Source organism: Cydia pomonella, chromosome 3 (genome assembly GCF_033807575.1).
Source record: "Cydia pomonella isolate Wapato2018A chromosome 3, ilCydPomo1, whole genome shotgun sequence".
Taxonomy (NCBI): Eukaryota; Metazoa; Arthropoda; class Insecta; order Lepidoptera; family Tortricidae; genus Cydia; species Cydia pomonella.
The window spans coordinates 16,361,086-16,378,126 of record NC_084705.1 but is presented as its reverse complement, the minus strand read 5'-3'; the positions used below and the strand labels follow the sequence as shown (position 1 = coordinate 16,378,126).

The 17,041-nt window shown below is 36.1% G+C and overlaps 1 protein-coding gene across 1 annotated transcript in view; it reads right to left on the bottom strand.

Annotated features, from left to right (window-relative positions):
- LOC133516166 (cuticlin-1) overlaps positions 1–17,041 on the bottom strand; it is a 114,410-nt gene that overhangs the window by 9,523 nt on the left and 87,846 nt on the right. Inside the window, exons 5-7 of the mRNA XM_061848947.1 lie at positions 14,947–15,045; positions 9,016–9,192; positions 8,581–8,703 (exon numbers count right to left, since the gene is read on the bottom strand). Of these exons, the coding sequence (XP_061704931.1) occupies positions 8,581–8,703; positions 9,016–9,192; positions 14,947–15,045 (399 nt within the window). The remainder of the gene's footprint in view (positions 1–8,580; positions 8,704–9,015; positions 9,193–14,946; positions 15,046–17,041) is intronic.

The following is a 17,041-nucleotide window of genomic DNA, read 5'->3' as shown; positions in this document are numbered from 1 at the left end:
TCAAAGATAGAGCACGTTATTAAATAGATATGAATATTAGTGTGTTTTTGTGGTTTGAGAGCAAGCGAGGTCACGTAAAAAGGTCACTATCTACACGTCAGCAGCGTGACATGCCTACATGTTATAACAGCACTTTTGAACTATCGTCATAAAAAAATAAGCAAATAGGAGCATATTTACGTTAGTGACTTGACATTTTTTAGTACACAGCGTTCTCCCATTATTGGATGTTGGAAATACTTAGTTCACTTTGAAATAGAGACTTACTTAGAGGTATATCATTAAAATAGATCACGAAGCATGTATTAATACTACTGCTATGTACTAAACAATTCAAAATATGTAATCCACCAAAGATTTAAAAGTAAAGATAGGCCCATATAATTCCGACCGAACATTCTCGTTTGATGTGCCTCAGTGGAATGCTACAACTCGATTGGTTGATGAGTTGGGATCACGCGCCCGATTGGTCGCAACTAGTTGCTTTGGACTGCACGCTTGGCTCGCATTCGTGCATAGCAATGTCACTGACACTACTGTGTTGGCACCATTCTTGGAGCCCGTAAGGCCCGTCTTGACGAAGTAATATATAAATCGATGTAAAACACCATTTTTTGATCAACCGCAACACCAAACGATTCATATTTCAAAAAGATTCGCTACCTACTTTAATACAAAGTTTTAAAGTTCAAATGTGCTCTACTCGTAACTTTGAAATATCGGAGAACATCAGATTAACAATCAGAGGGCTTCAAGATAATGAGGTGGACGACGCACGATTGAACATCGTACTTGCCATCAATTAAATCAAACCATAATTTATCTTAATTAAGATAATAATCTTCTTTATCAAACATCTTGTTCACATCTTTATATCTGATGCGAATGTTCTCACACCGATATTTTCTCGTTTTACTTGAATTCATTTACTTTTTATTCTGTAGAGCTAAGCGTTCATTGTCAATAAAGTTAAGCATCTAAATTTTGTTACTTTTCTCCGAAATATGACCTCAAATTAGCCCGCTGCAGTTGAACAATACGAGTATCTACCAAGTTAGTCACCATTCTTTAAAACGAATGGCACTGCGATCTGTAGACCTAGCGAAAGAGCTTTCGGTAGGTCTACAGATCTAATGGCGCCTCCTCTATCTCCGCCATTTTGAAAAGGCAAAACCAAAAAATTAAAATTAAAATTGACCTGCATAAGACATACAAGAGCATTTTTGCCTCAGCTAAAACAGGGACTGTTAGCATTCGCTCGGTCAAAAAGTTTGCCATTAAGTAAATGTGCGGCCCTAAGAAACATTTGTTATTGTTATACAATTTAGTTCTTAAGTCATTAAAATAAGTTTTATACAATATGTATACCTACAGCTGTTGCTAATTTTTAATAATTTTAAGTTAAGCTTATTCTTTTCATGTTTACCTATTTATAAGCTTAGATGACATTTTATATTGATGGCTTATATACTTAACTTTTTTTTATTTAATTTTTATGACTAAGCCCATTATCGCAACCCACTGGTAACGAGACCATCATGCCGTTAAACAAACGTATTCGAGCGTATTTGTCTAGTATACTTTTTACCATACTCTATACCGTTAACGGAGATATTTGCTCGTCATTATTGCCCTGTTAGACTCGCGTTATGCGATTACGCGTTATCTTGAATATTATTTTGCTTGCTATTTATAGGTTAATATGAATTGTAACAGTTTCCGTAGGTTAGGGTGCACATTAATGCAAAATAAAGATTTTTAAGTTAAAAGAAAACAGGGGACAGTTCACCTCCTCGAGCGTGATTTGAACTCGCGAGTTATTTTGATTCTTTAGCATTTTCCTAGCACCCGTCCCGACGTTTTGCGTAATTTTACAAAAACAACTACCCACCATCTGACCTGGTAACCCAAAGGTCTTATTGGGAAACGTCCTCACTTAACTGTACGTTCGTATACATAGTCCCAAGAAACTCATATGTGAATTGTGCCTTTTTTTTGTGACTTGTAAGAATAGCATATGTTTTCTAAGAAAATGGGTTAGTCCCATTAATTGCCACCAAGTTGTTACCAGTTGTAGAGTCACCATCAGATATTATATCGGAGCAGCAAAGGCGCTCACAAATATTTGAACAAGCTTCTATTGTCAAGGCGTTAGAGTGCGTGTTCATATATTTTTGAGCACTTTGGGCGCTCCGATATATCTGATGGCGACTGTAACAACTGAGAAAAAATCCTTGTAGTTACCACACGCGTTTTGGTAGCGCATGTTGCTTTGTAGACCTTGATACCAATTCCAACTTACTTTGTAATATCAAAATAATGAATTTTTTGTCAGTAAACCACTGGAAACCATTTATACATAATAAATAAATATTATAGGACATTATTACACAAATTGACTAAGTCCCACAGTAAGCTCAATAAGGCTTGTGTTGAGGGTACTTAGACAACGATATATATAATATATATAAATATTTATAAATACTTAAATACATAGAAAACACCCATGACTCAGGAACAAATATCCATGCTCATCACACGAATAAATGCCCTTACCAGGATTTGAACCCGGGACCATCAGCTTCGTAGGCAGGGTCACTACCCACTAGGCCAAACCGGTCGTCATCAACGGAACATACAATAGAAGTAGATATAGACCAAGCAATAAGAAGGTATGCGTGTAGAGGGAAATGCTTGGAACACACTTTTTTACTCCGTAACTTTGTTTGGGTTAGTTAGGAGGTGGACATATCAAAAGTCCCCGGCCGTAACCCTTAAGCCGGGGGTAAGAGAGGGGGTTTGCAGGTCCAATTTTTCTGTTTTTTACTTATATCTTGGAAACGTTGCGTGAAGTGCCGCGAAGCACTTACACGAAACAAAAGCTGATTAAATTTGCTACAAGTTTAATTTTGTCAAGTTTTTAGATATCTTGAATAGTTTTCGAAATATCCTCTCTTGAAAGTTTATTTTAGGGCTCTCAGTTTTATCTATATTAGTGAAGCTTCTAGGCCATGTTTGGTATCGTTTTCGTAGAAATCGGGGGTGCTCATTCCGAAGACAAAAATTTTAAAGATACTTTTTTTTAAACTCCCCTTCACTCTTAAACCGCTGAACCGATATAGTTGGGTAAGTATAGAGATATTTTAAATCCCGAGACGATACATAATATAGATTTTATCTAAAAAATCATCCCTTAAAAGTGTGAAATAGTGTGGGGGTAATTCAGCTTCTTCGCTGAAGTTGAATGCCTGAGGTTAAAACTGTTTAAGTTTAGGTTTGAAATCATGTTTGGTATCATTTTCAACTGCATTAAAGATGGTAGACCATCCCAAAATTAATCTAAATCGGTTTAACGGTTATTGATAAACCCCATATAAACTTCCACCCCACTTTTCACACCCTCAAAAGATGCTCGGTTATAAAAACTATTCTATGTCGTGTCCCGGGACTCAAACCATCTATGTACCAGATTTCAACGAAGTCGGTTCAGCGGTTTAAGCATGAAAAAGAGTTAAAAAAAAGTTTATTTTTTTAATTTTGTCGTTACTTCGGAATGGTGTCAATGTGATACCATAAATTAATTCAGCACCCCCGATTTATACGAAAATGATACCAAACACATAAATAAGCTTTCAAGAGCGGATATCTGAAAAACTTTATATACGATATCGAAAAAGTTATAAAAAATGCACCAAAATTATTCAGCTTTCATTTTGTAAAAGTGATCATGTCGCTAAGACGCATAGTTTCCGAGATATAATCGAAAAACCGAAAAATGGGATTTTCAAACCCCAAACAAAGTTACGAAGTCAAAAATTGTGTTCCAAGCATTTCCTTTCATAACTTTTTCAAGTGAATATTGCCTGCCTTGCCTAGCCTAACAGGAATAAGAGGATGACATTTTTTTACAAGCTTTTATTTAATATTATTACAAGCTTTTATGTGACTTGCCCTGATAGTATGTAAGTTTGTTGGTTAGTGTGGGTCAAATCTTGGAACCTAAATTTGACCCACTTCCCGTTTTCCGATTCAGCTGAAATTTTGCATACATATGTAAATCGGATGACAACACAATATTATGATGACATATTGGAGCTGATCTGATAATGGAGACAGGAGGTAGCCGTGGGAACGCCGCGCAAACTAATTGTGTTTGGCATTGTTAGGATGTTCTCGATAAGTATTAGTTGCCCGTATAAAGAAACATATAGTCAGCGATAAAAGCTTGTACCAATATTTTTTTTTTTTGCCAAAAACTTACCTATTTCTTCTACAAGAACTTCTCTTTTGTTAGTATATTTTCATTAAATAAGCTATCAAGTACTTTTTAAGGTGATTGGACTTATGCATAGCATAAATTTGTAAGTCTAAGTCAAGTGCCACTTGTAAGGGTACCTACAAAGATAATTATTTCTACACGCCCATAATGAGTGTTCGCGAGCTGCATCATTAACACCGGGCATCAAACAACATTACATTCATAACTGTTTGCTTATATCTCGAGTTGACATCACACCTCGGCTGTCAGCGAGACCCTCATGCCAATGAATCTGTCGCTGACATGCGTGGGTGGTGATAACTATTCGCGTACGATTCAAAACTTCGATTCGATTCACTTGTTTACATAGGCTATAAAATGAATCATTGGTTTTTCCTGTAACATCAACGCATTGCTTTTGTAAACTGGATGTATTGAAAATTTCGGAAAATATCATGTTCTATTGGGTAATTGACCTTTAAAAATTTGTTAATAATATATTGATGAGGATGATAAAATGATATGTACCTAAATTGATTCCAGAAAGTATAACTGTGCTAACTAAGTAGGTTTATTGAATATTATACCTACATATGGAGGGCCTTACAAAAATCGACCAAGTGCGAGTCGTATTCAAGCTCTGGGGATTTCGTATTAGCACAAAGTACTATCCTTTATTTTTATTTTATTTTTTTATTAGGTATTTGTTGTTATACCAGTAATGGAAAAACACTCTTAGAGAAAACGTCAACTTCAACTGTTTACCTTTTGAGAGAGAGAGCCCTTTGATACACAGATGGACAGCGGAAGCTAAGTATATAATAAGGTTCTGATTGTGATAAGACTAAAATAATGTTATAGTTTTCTTTAAAGACACCACCTTCGTTTTTTTCTCTGTAGAAATAAAAATGATATCATAAGTTTTTTTTTTTTTGCCCGAGTGGAATATTTTTTTTGGATTCATTTGAAAATGCCAATGTAAAAAAGAAACGATTTAAGTTTGTATTTCTTATTACTTCTCAACATTTTTACTAGAGGGTGCAAGGCTCACTATAATATGATTGATAGTTTTAACACGGGAATCATATACCAAATGGACAGTTTTGAGATACGAAGCAATATTACACTAGCGCTATCTGATGTGCATCAAGTCATAAAATTACACACTTTATCTGTTTGATAGTTATTAACTGGCATATTTTATAGTTTAACTATAATTTCACCGAGCACCGATGTAAGTACATTAGGTAGGTATCTACTGAAGGTAAGCATTTGACGATAAACCTTAGGTCGTGCTTTTCAATCGAGCTTCAAGACTCGTACGAGTATCAAACGGCTCGATCTGCCGCGGTAACCGGTGATTCATCATTGCAGTAAACAGGCCTGATTAACGATTATTTTCTTTTTGGTTGTCTGTGGCGCATTTTTACAAGGTAAAAAACATTTTAAAATTAACATTGGTGAAAAATTGGCCCTTGGGGCTTTTAAGATACCGCTGTGTTAATTTTGGACCATTTAGATTACGAACCGACAAGGTATGCCGTATCCTGCAAAGCAAAGCGGACAATTTAAAGCCTATATTTTCATAAATATTTATCGGACACCTTAGCTGTTAATGGTTAAGTACTTTTAATGACAGTTGTTTTACCAAGCGTTGGTGGCTTAGCGGTTCTTAAGTAAGTACAATATCATTTGACGGTATCATTTGATATTTACCAATCGCTTTTCGGTGGGATAAGTAATATTACCGTGAGGAAATCAGATTAATCCCCATTAGGCCTAGTTTGACTAAACCTTCTTCATATAAACAAAACAGCGCCATCTATTGTATATTATGTAAACTACGTGGCCGACGATCGCCACTAGCAGAGACATATATTAAAGTAGACTGGACTCTCGCCTCTAAAAAACGTGCCGACCAAACATCTAGCTCGAGGGAGACATCTGGGGGCTTACCGCGAAAACCGAAATTCGCAAATTGCGGGGATCTTTCTCTTTTACTCTTACTAAGACGTAATTAAAGTGACAGAGAAAAATGCCCGCAATTGACGAACTTCGATTTTCCCGGTAGGAGCCCTGTCCCTTTCTTTCTTTAGGCCGACAATGAAGTGACAATATGTAGAGTTGCCATTGTTTCCACAGACATGCTAGGTATTTTTTTATTAATATAAATGTCATTGCTATAGATTTTACCGTGCTAGTTAATTATCTATTAGATTTTTATGTAATCGTTTTTACACCCTTTCACGACACAACATTTTTAAAAATCGGATATTGCATTGTGTCAACTTATACTGAATAGCACTGGTGCGACAAATGCTATTTTCACCCCGACGAACTGACCCACTTCGTAGTGCCCGTAAGGCCAGTCTTTATGAAGTAATATATAAGTTAATGATGATTGCCAATGCTCCAGGACTCCTTTAGGAAACAACCGAAAGAACGCGAAGTCGAGGAGGAGGACTTTTACTTTGATATAATTATGAAAACTATTATTGGACTACTATAACGGACTAACAGGCCCATGATGCTTGTGTTTACCAATACATACATTATTTTATTACTGCGAATAAATCATCCCTGAGGCTCAAATATCACATCATATCTCAAAGCTATCTAGCTAAACTGTGGAATGAACTGTCGCCTACGGTATTTCCGAACCGATACGACCTTCAAACTTTCAAGAAAACAGCGTACTCCCATATTGAAGGCCGGTAACGTATATACAACCCTCTGGTGTTGCGAGTGTACATGGGCGACGGTAATGGCTTGCCATCAGGCGAACCGTCTATAAAATTAAAAAAATACATCTACACCTATGTCGATAGATGATAAAAAAACCAATGATTGCGATAACACTACTAAATTCATCAATTTCTCCCACAATTTAAACTTAATTTAAAATTTCGAAAATAAATTGTTATAGTATACGCTCGTTAATGGGAATAACAAAATCACAATAATGGCTATTTTCGTGCCACACTTTTATATTTTGTTTATTGCCGCAATCCTAACGGGTCACGCAACAATACATTATAATTCACATAATGACGGACACCAATCGGTGGAATCGATAAACATTTTTTTAAACGTTTTCGTTTATGAATGGGTTATAAATCTAAACGAAAGTTTAATAGTGGAATCCGGTTTAAAGAATAGTATTATAAATCGACAGGCATTGAAAAATATAATTGTAAGAACGGCGGAACAATGTTGATTGAGAAATAAAGACGTATATATTCTAATAAAGCTCTTAAACAATCTATATTGACTAACTAAACTAAAATATAATATTACAAAATTAAAACTAAAATTAAACCTAGAAATAAAATAAAATCATCTACTATAAAATATACTTACCTACAAAAAAAAAGAACCAATTACAAAGAGAATACCCCTTCTAACAGGTCGGTCTGCGGCATGGACCCCATGATACTGGCGGCATTACCTCTCTGTATAGCAAGGGAAATACATTGAGAGAGGTACGCGCCAGCCCTGGGGTCCCCTGTGGTGTGGTCCGCCGACAGTGCTGCCATGAATATTTTCATGTCGGCTGACCAGGGACCCAAAGTCTCAACCGCGAGCGCAGCAAACTCATAGTCGTCGAGCAACGACTGTATACTTAAATGACTTAGGTACTCTCAATCAATGTAACCATTGTTAATTGACTAAGGACTGATTGGATATTTTCGCATGACATTTGAGACGTTATAATATTATCTTAAGTTTAACAATGTATGTATGTATAATGTATATCGGTGGACCCATGAAAGTCGGGTAACTATAGGACAGATTTTGCCACCTATAGGTGTTTTTTAAATGCTAACAAAAAACTTTATTATCCATTGGATAAGTGTAACACCACGTGTGATATATCCAAAGGGGACAGTCGATTTAATAAGTATATTAAGAAAAAAATACGTTTTTCTGAAATCAGCGTTGTAGGGATTGATTAAAAGAATTTATTTGTACGCCGCTAATACAACTGGGTTCATCCTTATTTTGCCTGGGTGCGTAACCAAAGTGTTAATCGTTTACGATCCGTAGCGAACGAAACGCAACTGTCACTGTTGCACTAACATGGAAGAGTGATAGAGAGAGACGACTACGCTACGCTACGGAGCGTTAACGATTGACACGTTGGCTAAGCACCCTATTTAGAATTATTTTTCGCTTTGTCTTCTTTAAATATACATTTTTTTCTTTGTGGCGCCATGTTCTAAATAAGTGTTACCTATGTGATTTCGATTTTATTTAGTTTTTGGGTATAAAATTGCTACGAGTATCAACAAATCGTTAAAAATTGTAATAAAAAATATCACCTCTGTAATCGTTGATGGCGACCACAAGCGTCAGTGTGGACCCCAGAGGCACAATGCCGGACACTGGCGGCGCCCACGGGCCCTTGCCGGCTTGGATCTCCATCCAGCAGTCCACGTTGTCTCCTGCAATATTTATTATTATAAGTTAATATTTAAATCAAGCCACTGGCGAAAAAAAAACCCTAAATATTTTTATTCGTCCGCCAAAACGATGCTGATACTGGCGACATATTTAGCCGCAATTTGGTATTTATTAGCTAAGTGTTTGGAAACAAAAAATAAAAGTATTTTAAGAATAAATATTAGACCAAGCGATGCGCCAGATTACAAAATATCTGTTTTCCTATTTGTTTTGATGTTGTTAAGATTTAAAAGACACAATATTTTTCTGTGGCTGATGTTACTAGTGACATCCTGTACCACGAGTAAAGTTACCTCTGAAGTCCAGTTGTACAACATCCAAATCGGCGATGACCATGGGCGGTTTGGAGGCGGTCTTCTCGTAGTCGTTGAACCACTCGCAGCGCAGCCTCTTGGCTTCATCCCACACCTCCAGCAGATCCTTATCATATTGAACTACTACTGTGTTTTCGTAGAACTGACCGTGGAGATCTGAAAAACGAATTTCATGTATTTACAGGAATCGTAATTGATGGATATCGTTTTAGAAATCAATCATCTATTATTTTATTTGAGAACGTACAGATGTTATAAATAAAGTCGTAATAGAACAAATTATAAATAAAAACATTTAATTTTAAAAGCCTTATTGCCAGGGCCACATGCGGATGAACTCGCGCAAAAAGTTGAAGTCGCCCGAAGAACGCGGATCAAACCAGTGGCCTCTTGATCAACAACGAGCAAGCGAAACTGAGCTTTGAAAGTTCCAGCTCAACTCTCTTTCAGAACCATCAGCTATTAGGATACTAATCTACCAACTTCAGTCGAACTTATACGTTTAGTCTTTAGTTCATAAGCTTTAAAATCGAGTTTTCGTTGTAAGCTCAGCTTATAATATAATTCGTTTTGCTGGTTTGTACTTAAAGTCGCAAATAGTTCGATGCGGAGGGAAGGAAATACGTCAGTACGCAGTGCAAGTATTGCTTTGAGGGATGGCATCGTATCAAGGAAAAATGGTCCTTATGTGCTCGCTATGTGGTCCGGTAGGTAGCGATTCTGAGAAACAATGCGCGCACAACATTCGCAGAAGGAGCGGGACGCATGCGTCGTCCGTTATACACCACAGTAGCCATAGTGGATACAACTAGGAATCGGAACGAGAAAAACTCTCTTACTTTGTTGAAATGGGACCGACGTGCCGTAAAACTTGGCCTGCAACGATTTATTGCGAAATTGTTACGAATTACCGCAGTTACCAAGAAGTTTATATGTACAGCGTTCAAACGGATATGCATGGTTCATAACTACCGCGCATTTTAACATTGAAGCATTATCTTTTACATCTCATTTTTTAACATACAAACTATGTTCAAAAATGGAATAAGTGACTTATTAGTCAAAAAGCTATTGGTGTCGCTCGAAACATTCGCAGTAGGTAACCTCTACTTTTACTCGACGCCCTTCGGCGATTGTCCTCACAACAACGAACTAAGAAATGGAGGTGTAACTTTTTACATGTTATTTCACTTTTATCGCGTACGGATCAAACGATATTCATGGAAAGTAGTTTTAAAATTAAGAGCAAGTACTCCAGAAAAACACCGAGTTCAAAAAAATAAACAAAAACCGGACAAGTGCGAGTCGGATTCGCCCACCGAGGGTTCCGTACTTTTTAGTATTTGTTGTTATAGCGACAAAAGAAATACAACATCTGTGAAAATTTCAACTGTATAACTATCACGATTCATGAGATACAGCCCGGTGACAGACGGTTAGACAGACGGACGGACAGCGGAGTCTTAGTAGGGTCCCGTTTTACCCTTTGGGTACGGTACGGAACCCTAAAAAAGTGTGTGGTACTCGTATACCATTAAAATTATTTGATATACTTTAAACATGTAAGTATTACATGAGTTTACTGTTACAGTTAAAATTATTCGGCAACTTATTTATGATTTATTAAACTTTTTCATTTTGATTTATTAACTTAATATTTAATATTCAATTGTAGTTTCAAAAGAAAATATCATTTTCACGTCAGCAGCTCGAACAAGGGTAATTTGTTGCTTAAAATCAGTGAGCAAAGTCGTATTTTGCTCACGGGGTGAGACAAAATAACTTTCAAGTGAGCTTTATATTCGAATGTCATTTCAACGTGCGGGGCCTAATACAAGTTCGAAATATTTGGATTCTATTGTTTTTGTCCCTTTCACGTCATTAGCAAAAAGAAAAAGACAAATGGTTAATAATAGACCCCCGAAATAAGTCAAACCGCATTGTTCCGAAACATCCTACGAGTCTTCATTCGTAATAATTAATTAATGAATTAAAAGTTTAAAATTAAATAAAAACACCATATTTTAAGTATTTTATCATACAATCAAAACAATAAACTTATAAAAAATTACGCAATTGTTACGCAAAATAAATAATTTTACTTTTAACGATCACTCCTATTGTTAACGAAAGTAGTACTTATCCGCAATTCGGACCATATCTTACAAAGTTTTTTTTTACAAAAAAAAAGTTGTCGATTGAACTGTCAATTGATGTTTTGTTATTTCATTATTTTCGTATTATTTTATTGAAATTTCTTTGGTTTTGTTTTATTGCGGTAATTAAACTTAATTGTTAGAATAACTTCAGAAAACATGAATGAAATAGTGATGAAGACGGATTATTTTTTTCCAGGGTGTATTTTTACCTTCCAAATATGTTCCCACTACCGATGTGAAAATGTGTCTGTACTACAGGAGATGAAAGTTATTTACATCTCGTGCGCTTTTGAGTCCCTTACTGCGCTCAAGATTCTAAATTAGTTTCTCTCGCTACGCTCGTGAATCTATTATAGAATCTTTCACTTGCATGGGACTCAAAATAAGCACTCGAAGAAATATCAAACTTTGCTCTCTTGTTGTACAAATAACTATAAGGCATAAGTATACAAAAGCTTTTCGAATTTGCCGCAGTGTCCGCGTAGCGTACCTCTGTGGACGGAAACGGTGCTCCTAAGAAAACACCGCTTTGCCTGGTTGCTATTTCTATTCATTTGTCACATAAATTATCCCGCGAAACGACTGAAAGACTCAGTCTTGGCGTTTGAACCGCAGGCGATTCTTCTCCTTAGTATATGTATATATATATATATATATATATACCTATAAGCTTATGGGCAGTGGGGAGACACTATAGCGTTCGGGCATTCTCGGCTACGTTCGGTTCAGCATTGCTCCGAGCAGTTATTAGTGTTGGCACAACTTGACGTCCCTTTGTGTGCACAACCACAGATAAGATAATGACTTGAATTTTGACTACACTAAATAGCCAAAAGGGATAGTGCCACACATTAGTAAGAGACAGCATGATTTGTCTCTGAATCGCTGTCAAACTTCGGTTTACTACTATTTATTCTGTACTTATGGGTAGGTGTTCGCAATATTAGGCTGCAGCCTGCTTGACCAGATCCCGTCCGCGGTGGGCGACTGCCAGCCGCCCGCGACCAACGACGTCCGATGACGTTTTAAGGAAACCATAGCCTTTTCGCGCTGTCAACATGATAGGGTAGGTAAGAATTTTAAATAACAAAATATGTTTCCCAGGATAAATATACGCATTTAACCCTTGGAGTGATAGGCCGTCGACTTCCGACCGATTGTCATTTAAATTTCAAATTTGATTAATTGAAATGAAATCAAAATTCCAATAACTCAAAAACGACATATGCTACTTGACCCTTGGAGTGGTAGGCAGGTAGGCCGTCGACTCCCAACCGATTATATCATTTAAATTTCAAATTTGATTAATTGAATTAAATCAAAGTTCCAATAACTCAAACACGACATATGCCACTTGAAGAGTTAAAATAGAAATCATAGAAATATAATCATTTTAATTACTTTTTATAAGACCATCCTATGATGGTCAATATAGTTACAATAGATTACAAGCCGAATTTAATTCACTTTCAATATTTTTACTTATAAGTATTCTAAAATATCACACCATTATTAGGAAAAATAAATCTACAACTAAACAGATTTTTGTATTATTTTTCTTTTAATTATAAATAAGGTTATTCCGACTTAATCTATACTAATATTATTAATGCAAAAAGGTGTCTGTCTGCCAGTTCCCTCTTCACGCGGACACCGCTGAACCGATTTAGTTAAAATTTGGTATAGAGATTCTTTAAGACCCGGGGAAGGACATAGGATAGATTTTATCCCAGAAATCATCCTTAAAGTGAAGAGGGTGATGTTGGGTTGGGGGTGGAAGTTTGTATGAAAAATCAATAACCTCTGAACTGATTTAAATAAAAGCGGTATGGAGATAGTTTGAGTTGTAAGACAGTACTTACATAGAACATTTTTTTATTCCCGAAATCACCCCTTCAGCCCAATAATTAAAAAAAGGACTAAGTATATAAGAGTTTGATCATTTAACTTTTTTTATAATTATTTTTTTTTTTGATATTTTGGCCATTTAGTCACCCCCTAGGCGAAAAGAGGGATAGAAGTTCGTATAAGGAATCAGCATTAAAAGCAGATTTTATTCAAAAATAAGTATTGAAATTACTAATTCCACACGGTGGAAGTCGCGGGCAAATTACAGAATAAACGGGGGGAATTAGTAAATTCTGGGTCCAATGCCATATTAGATTCACTGCCCTGAACTTTAAAGCAAAAATTACAGCTACTTACTAAAAATTATAAGTCACCACGACATCGACAGTACACTGGGATGCAATTATAACTGTTCTGTATCTATGTTGACAGCGTCCACTTTCCACATTGGCGCACGAGTGAAAAAACCGACCATTCCGAGCAGGGTAGCGTGCCGGACCGTAACTAGTGCTAACGTAGAAACCAAAAGGAACGTCTTGGGAATTTTTTATCGGAAAGTGCTGCACCCTGCAAAATAGTTAGATAGATACCCTATGTATTTGGAGTTATTCATAAAATTAATAATAAACGCAGGTATGCAACATATTTCATAAAGGTCTGATTATGAGCCTTCTAGCTTAAAATTAATTAATTTTGAATTATTTTAATATAAACTAGTGAAGTTCTAGTCAATGACATGATGATTGTGTCCAGTTCAAACTGAGCGTCCAGTTTTTTTAAATAGATATCTCATAAGAATATAAGAAATACTATACCAAAGAAACAGTATACCAGTCATTAAAAATATATTTATTATTTATCATTAGTCATGAAGAAACCCCTGATAGTAGTGACAATTAACCACTTTTTAATTCCAAACATTGCTCATGTGGTCGTTAGGACGAACGTTAAGCGTTAGCCATATGGCTCCTCGTTAACATTTTTTAATTATTTAATAAAATGAATGAAAAGCCGCAATTAATTTGTGAAAATTACGAGCAGTGTTGACGGAAAAGTTTATAAACATAATAATAACGGTAGTCTAGTTAGTAACATTTGTCACATTTACCGAAATATTTGTGTCAAGTGTACGTATACTACAGCACAAGATGATTAACATTCTTATTGCACCATAACATAATGTTGCAGCACGCAAACAAAACACATTACTAAAATTTAATGAAACCTACTTGTACCAACTTAAACTTTATTTCTATTAATTTTGGGAGGTTTCTTCTAAGTAGTATAAGTTAAAAGTGAATTTATAACATGTAACATTTACAGTCCTGAGTCAAATAAAATAGGTAGTAGATAGGTAGGTATTTATATTATTTCATTTTGGAAATATATATTAAATAGTTTCAATGTCATGTTTTTAATTTAACATTTGATTTAATCCCAGTACTAATGCAAGTACCGTACACAGGCCAGCACGTAGCCTGCCTAAAGCGGGTAAGCGTTCGCAATGTTCGCACATCGTTTCTAGGAAAGACAGAGTCGATTTTTGTCTGTGCCGTACACTGAAGAATCTCAAATAATTTTCCGCCAGCGAATTTACGCAGACAATTTTAATTACTGACAAGATATAACATTAGTACTTTTGATAAAAGTAATATCGGGGGAAATGTGAAATGATTACTAGCAACTAACGCCGCTAATCGGCTTTATTTATTTAAGATTGTTAACTTCATTAACGAATAAAATGAAAGTATGTACAAGAAAAAAATACCTAATATAGCTAATGACGTTTTTTGACTTAAGATTTATTCATAATAATAGTTACACCTGAAGGAGTGCGGTTCGGGCTAAATTTGATCTATGATGAGGAGGTTAGGTTAGATTAGTTAATTTATTCTGGACTCACCTGGTTTTGTTCCGCACTTTGCGTATGCGATTCTAAAGGAAAAATATGTTTGTCCTGTCGATGGCGGTACGTAGACGCAGCGAGGGTCCCCGTGCTGACCTGTTTGCAAAACAAAAGCATGATGAATATTACTTATTATCACCATCAACTTCAACACTCGATAATCCACGTGACGCAATTGTGAATACCTATACCTAGACACTAATTTCTAGAAATTAATTTATTAATATTGTCAGACTATCTTACAGAAATTTATAAGAATAAATACATGCATACATTACTTCGATGGGACTTACTAGGACGGGAAACGAAGGGTTGCAGGCCAAGCAGATGTAGACGGCCGAGCGTAGCGAGATCGGGTAGAGATACGCGGCCAGCAACCCCGGTTCTCGCCGAAATTTGTATAGTGCTTTTCTCAAACTTCCAATGAAATAATAATTAAAAAAATAGGATGATGATGATGATTGTTTCATGTCCTAATGTGATAGGTTATTCAGTGCCTTGGGTATTGAAGGGGAATAGAAATGTGATTATTTTGGCGCTACAACGCACGCCATTACGCTTTTTTTTCTTTCTTTTTCCTTTTTTTCTTTTTTGTGTTACTAAGGGAGATACGCACGGTTTAGGAGATACAGCCCTATAAAGTTTTTTTTCAGTCATGCAGATCTTTATAGGGCTGTATCTCCTAAAACGTGCGTCGTAGCGCAAAAATAATCAAAATTTCGTTCCTCTTTAGGGAACCCTGAAGTAATATTTGACAAACACAAAAAGACAAAAAAAAAGAAAAAAAAAGCATAATGGCAGAATTTTTCTAATAGGTCTTTTATGGTTGAATGCCAAGACATGCCATAATTTGACGTTTAAAAACAAAAGAAGGTTGCCCTTCAGGCCTAGGTGTGTAAGGCTGTATGAAATTCCTTTACATATCATCTATAATATTTCCGGACCTAATTTGAAGTAAGTCATGTCAACATTTCATTACAAGTTTGAGAAAAATTATAAATTAATACGTAATAATGAAATAATACGAGTATCCATGGTGCGTAAGCAATGCAATCAAGCTACGACAAAACGACGGGGACTAAGGCAAAATTGTAGTTTTTATATTGAATTTTGACATGTATTTTTAATTGAGGGCAAATGCCATGAAAAAATTACCCGAAAACTAGATTTTATTAGCGAGGGCTTTGAGCCATACACTTAAAAATATCGTTACTCTGCCTACCATAGCAGTATAATTTTAGTACTTATCAAATAGCTAACGATATAGCCGAGGGATTTGACTAGCATAGGAAGGTAAAATAAATAAATTAATAACTTTTACAAATCATTTGTGACGTTCCACGGGTAAAGGTGCCTTATGGCGGTTGGCGCTTATGCCATTATTAATGATGGAGTGTCATTGTCAGTGCCTCGCGACGACGTAAGCGCCAACCACCATAAGGTACTTTTACCGTAAGGCGTTACATTTAATCTGACTGGTTCTGCTTTAACATTCTGTGATACCAATAGAAATTTCAAAGCCCGTTCTTGCGTTTTCGATAAAATACTTTCATTCATTAATATTTATAGAGGAATATTTCATTTCACTCAGCGGTTACGATTTTGACAGTCTTCGCACTCGTGTGACAAAACGGCTTCACGTGATTAACGCGACGGCTGCTGTATGGCAGACATGAATTTACATCATAGAAGAAAATATGGTGCCATAATCAACCATAAAGCCACTTTCAATTGATGGCTTTCTTTAAAGATTTAAAGCTATGCAGATCGATAAATAATAATAATTCAGCCTATATACGTTACGTCCCACTGCTGGGCACAGGCCTCCTCTCATACGCGAGAGGGCTCGGGCTATAGTCCCCACGCTAGCCCAATGCGGATTGGGGACTTCACATACACCTTTGAATTTCTTCGCAGATGTGTGCAGGTTTCCTCACGATGTTTTCCTTCACCGAAAAGCTAGTGGTAAATATCAAATGACATTTCGTACATAAGTTCCGAAAAACTTATTGGTACGAGCCAGGATTTGAACCTGCTTATTTTCGCCATTAATTGTGACCGCGGCCGACAAAACGTCCCACTGTGTCGCTTG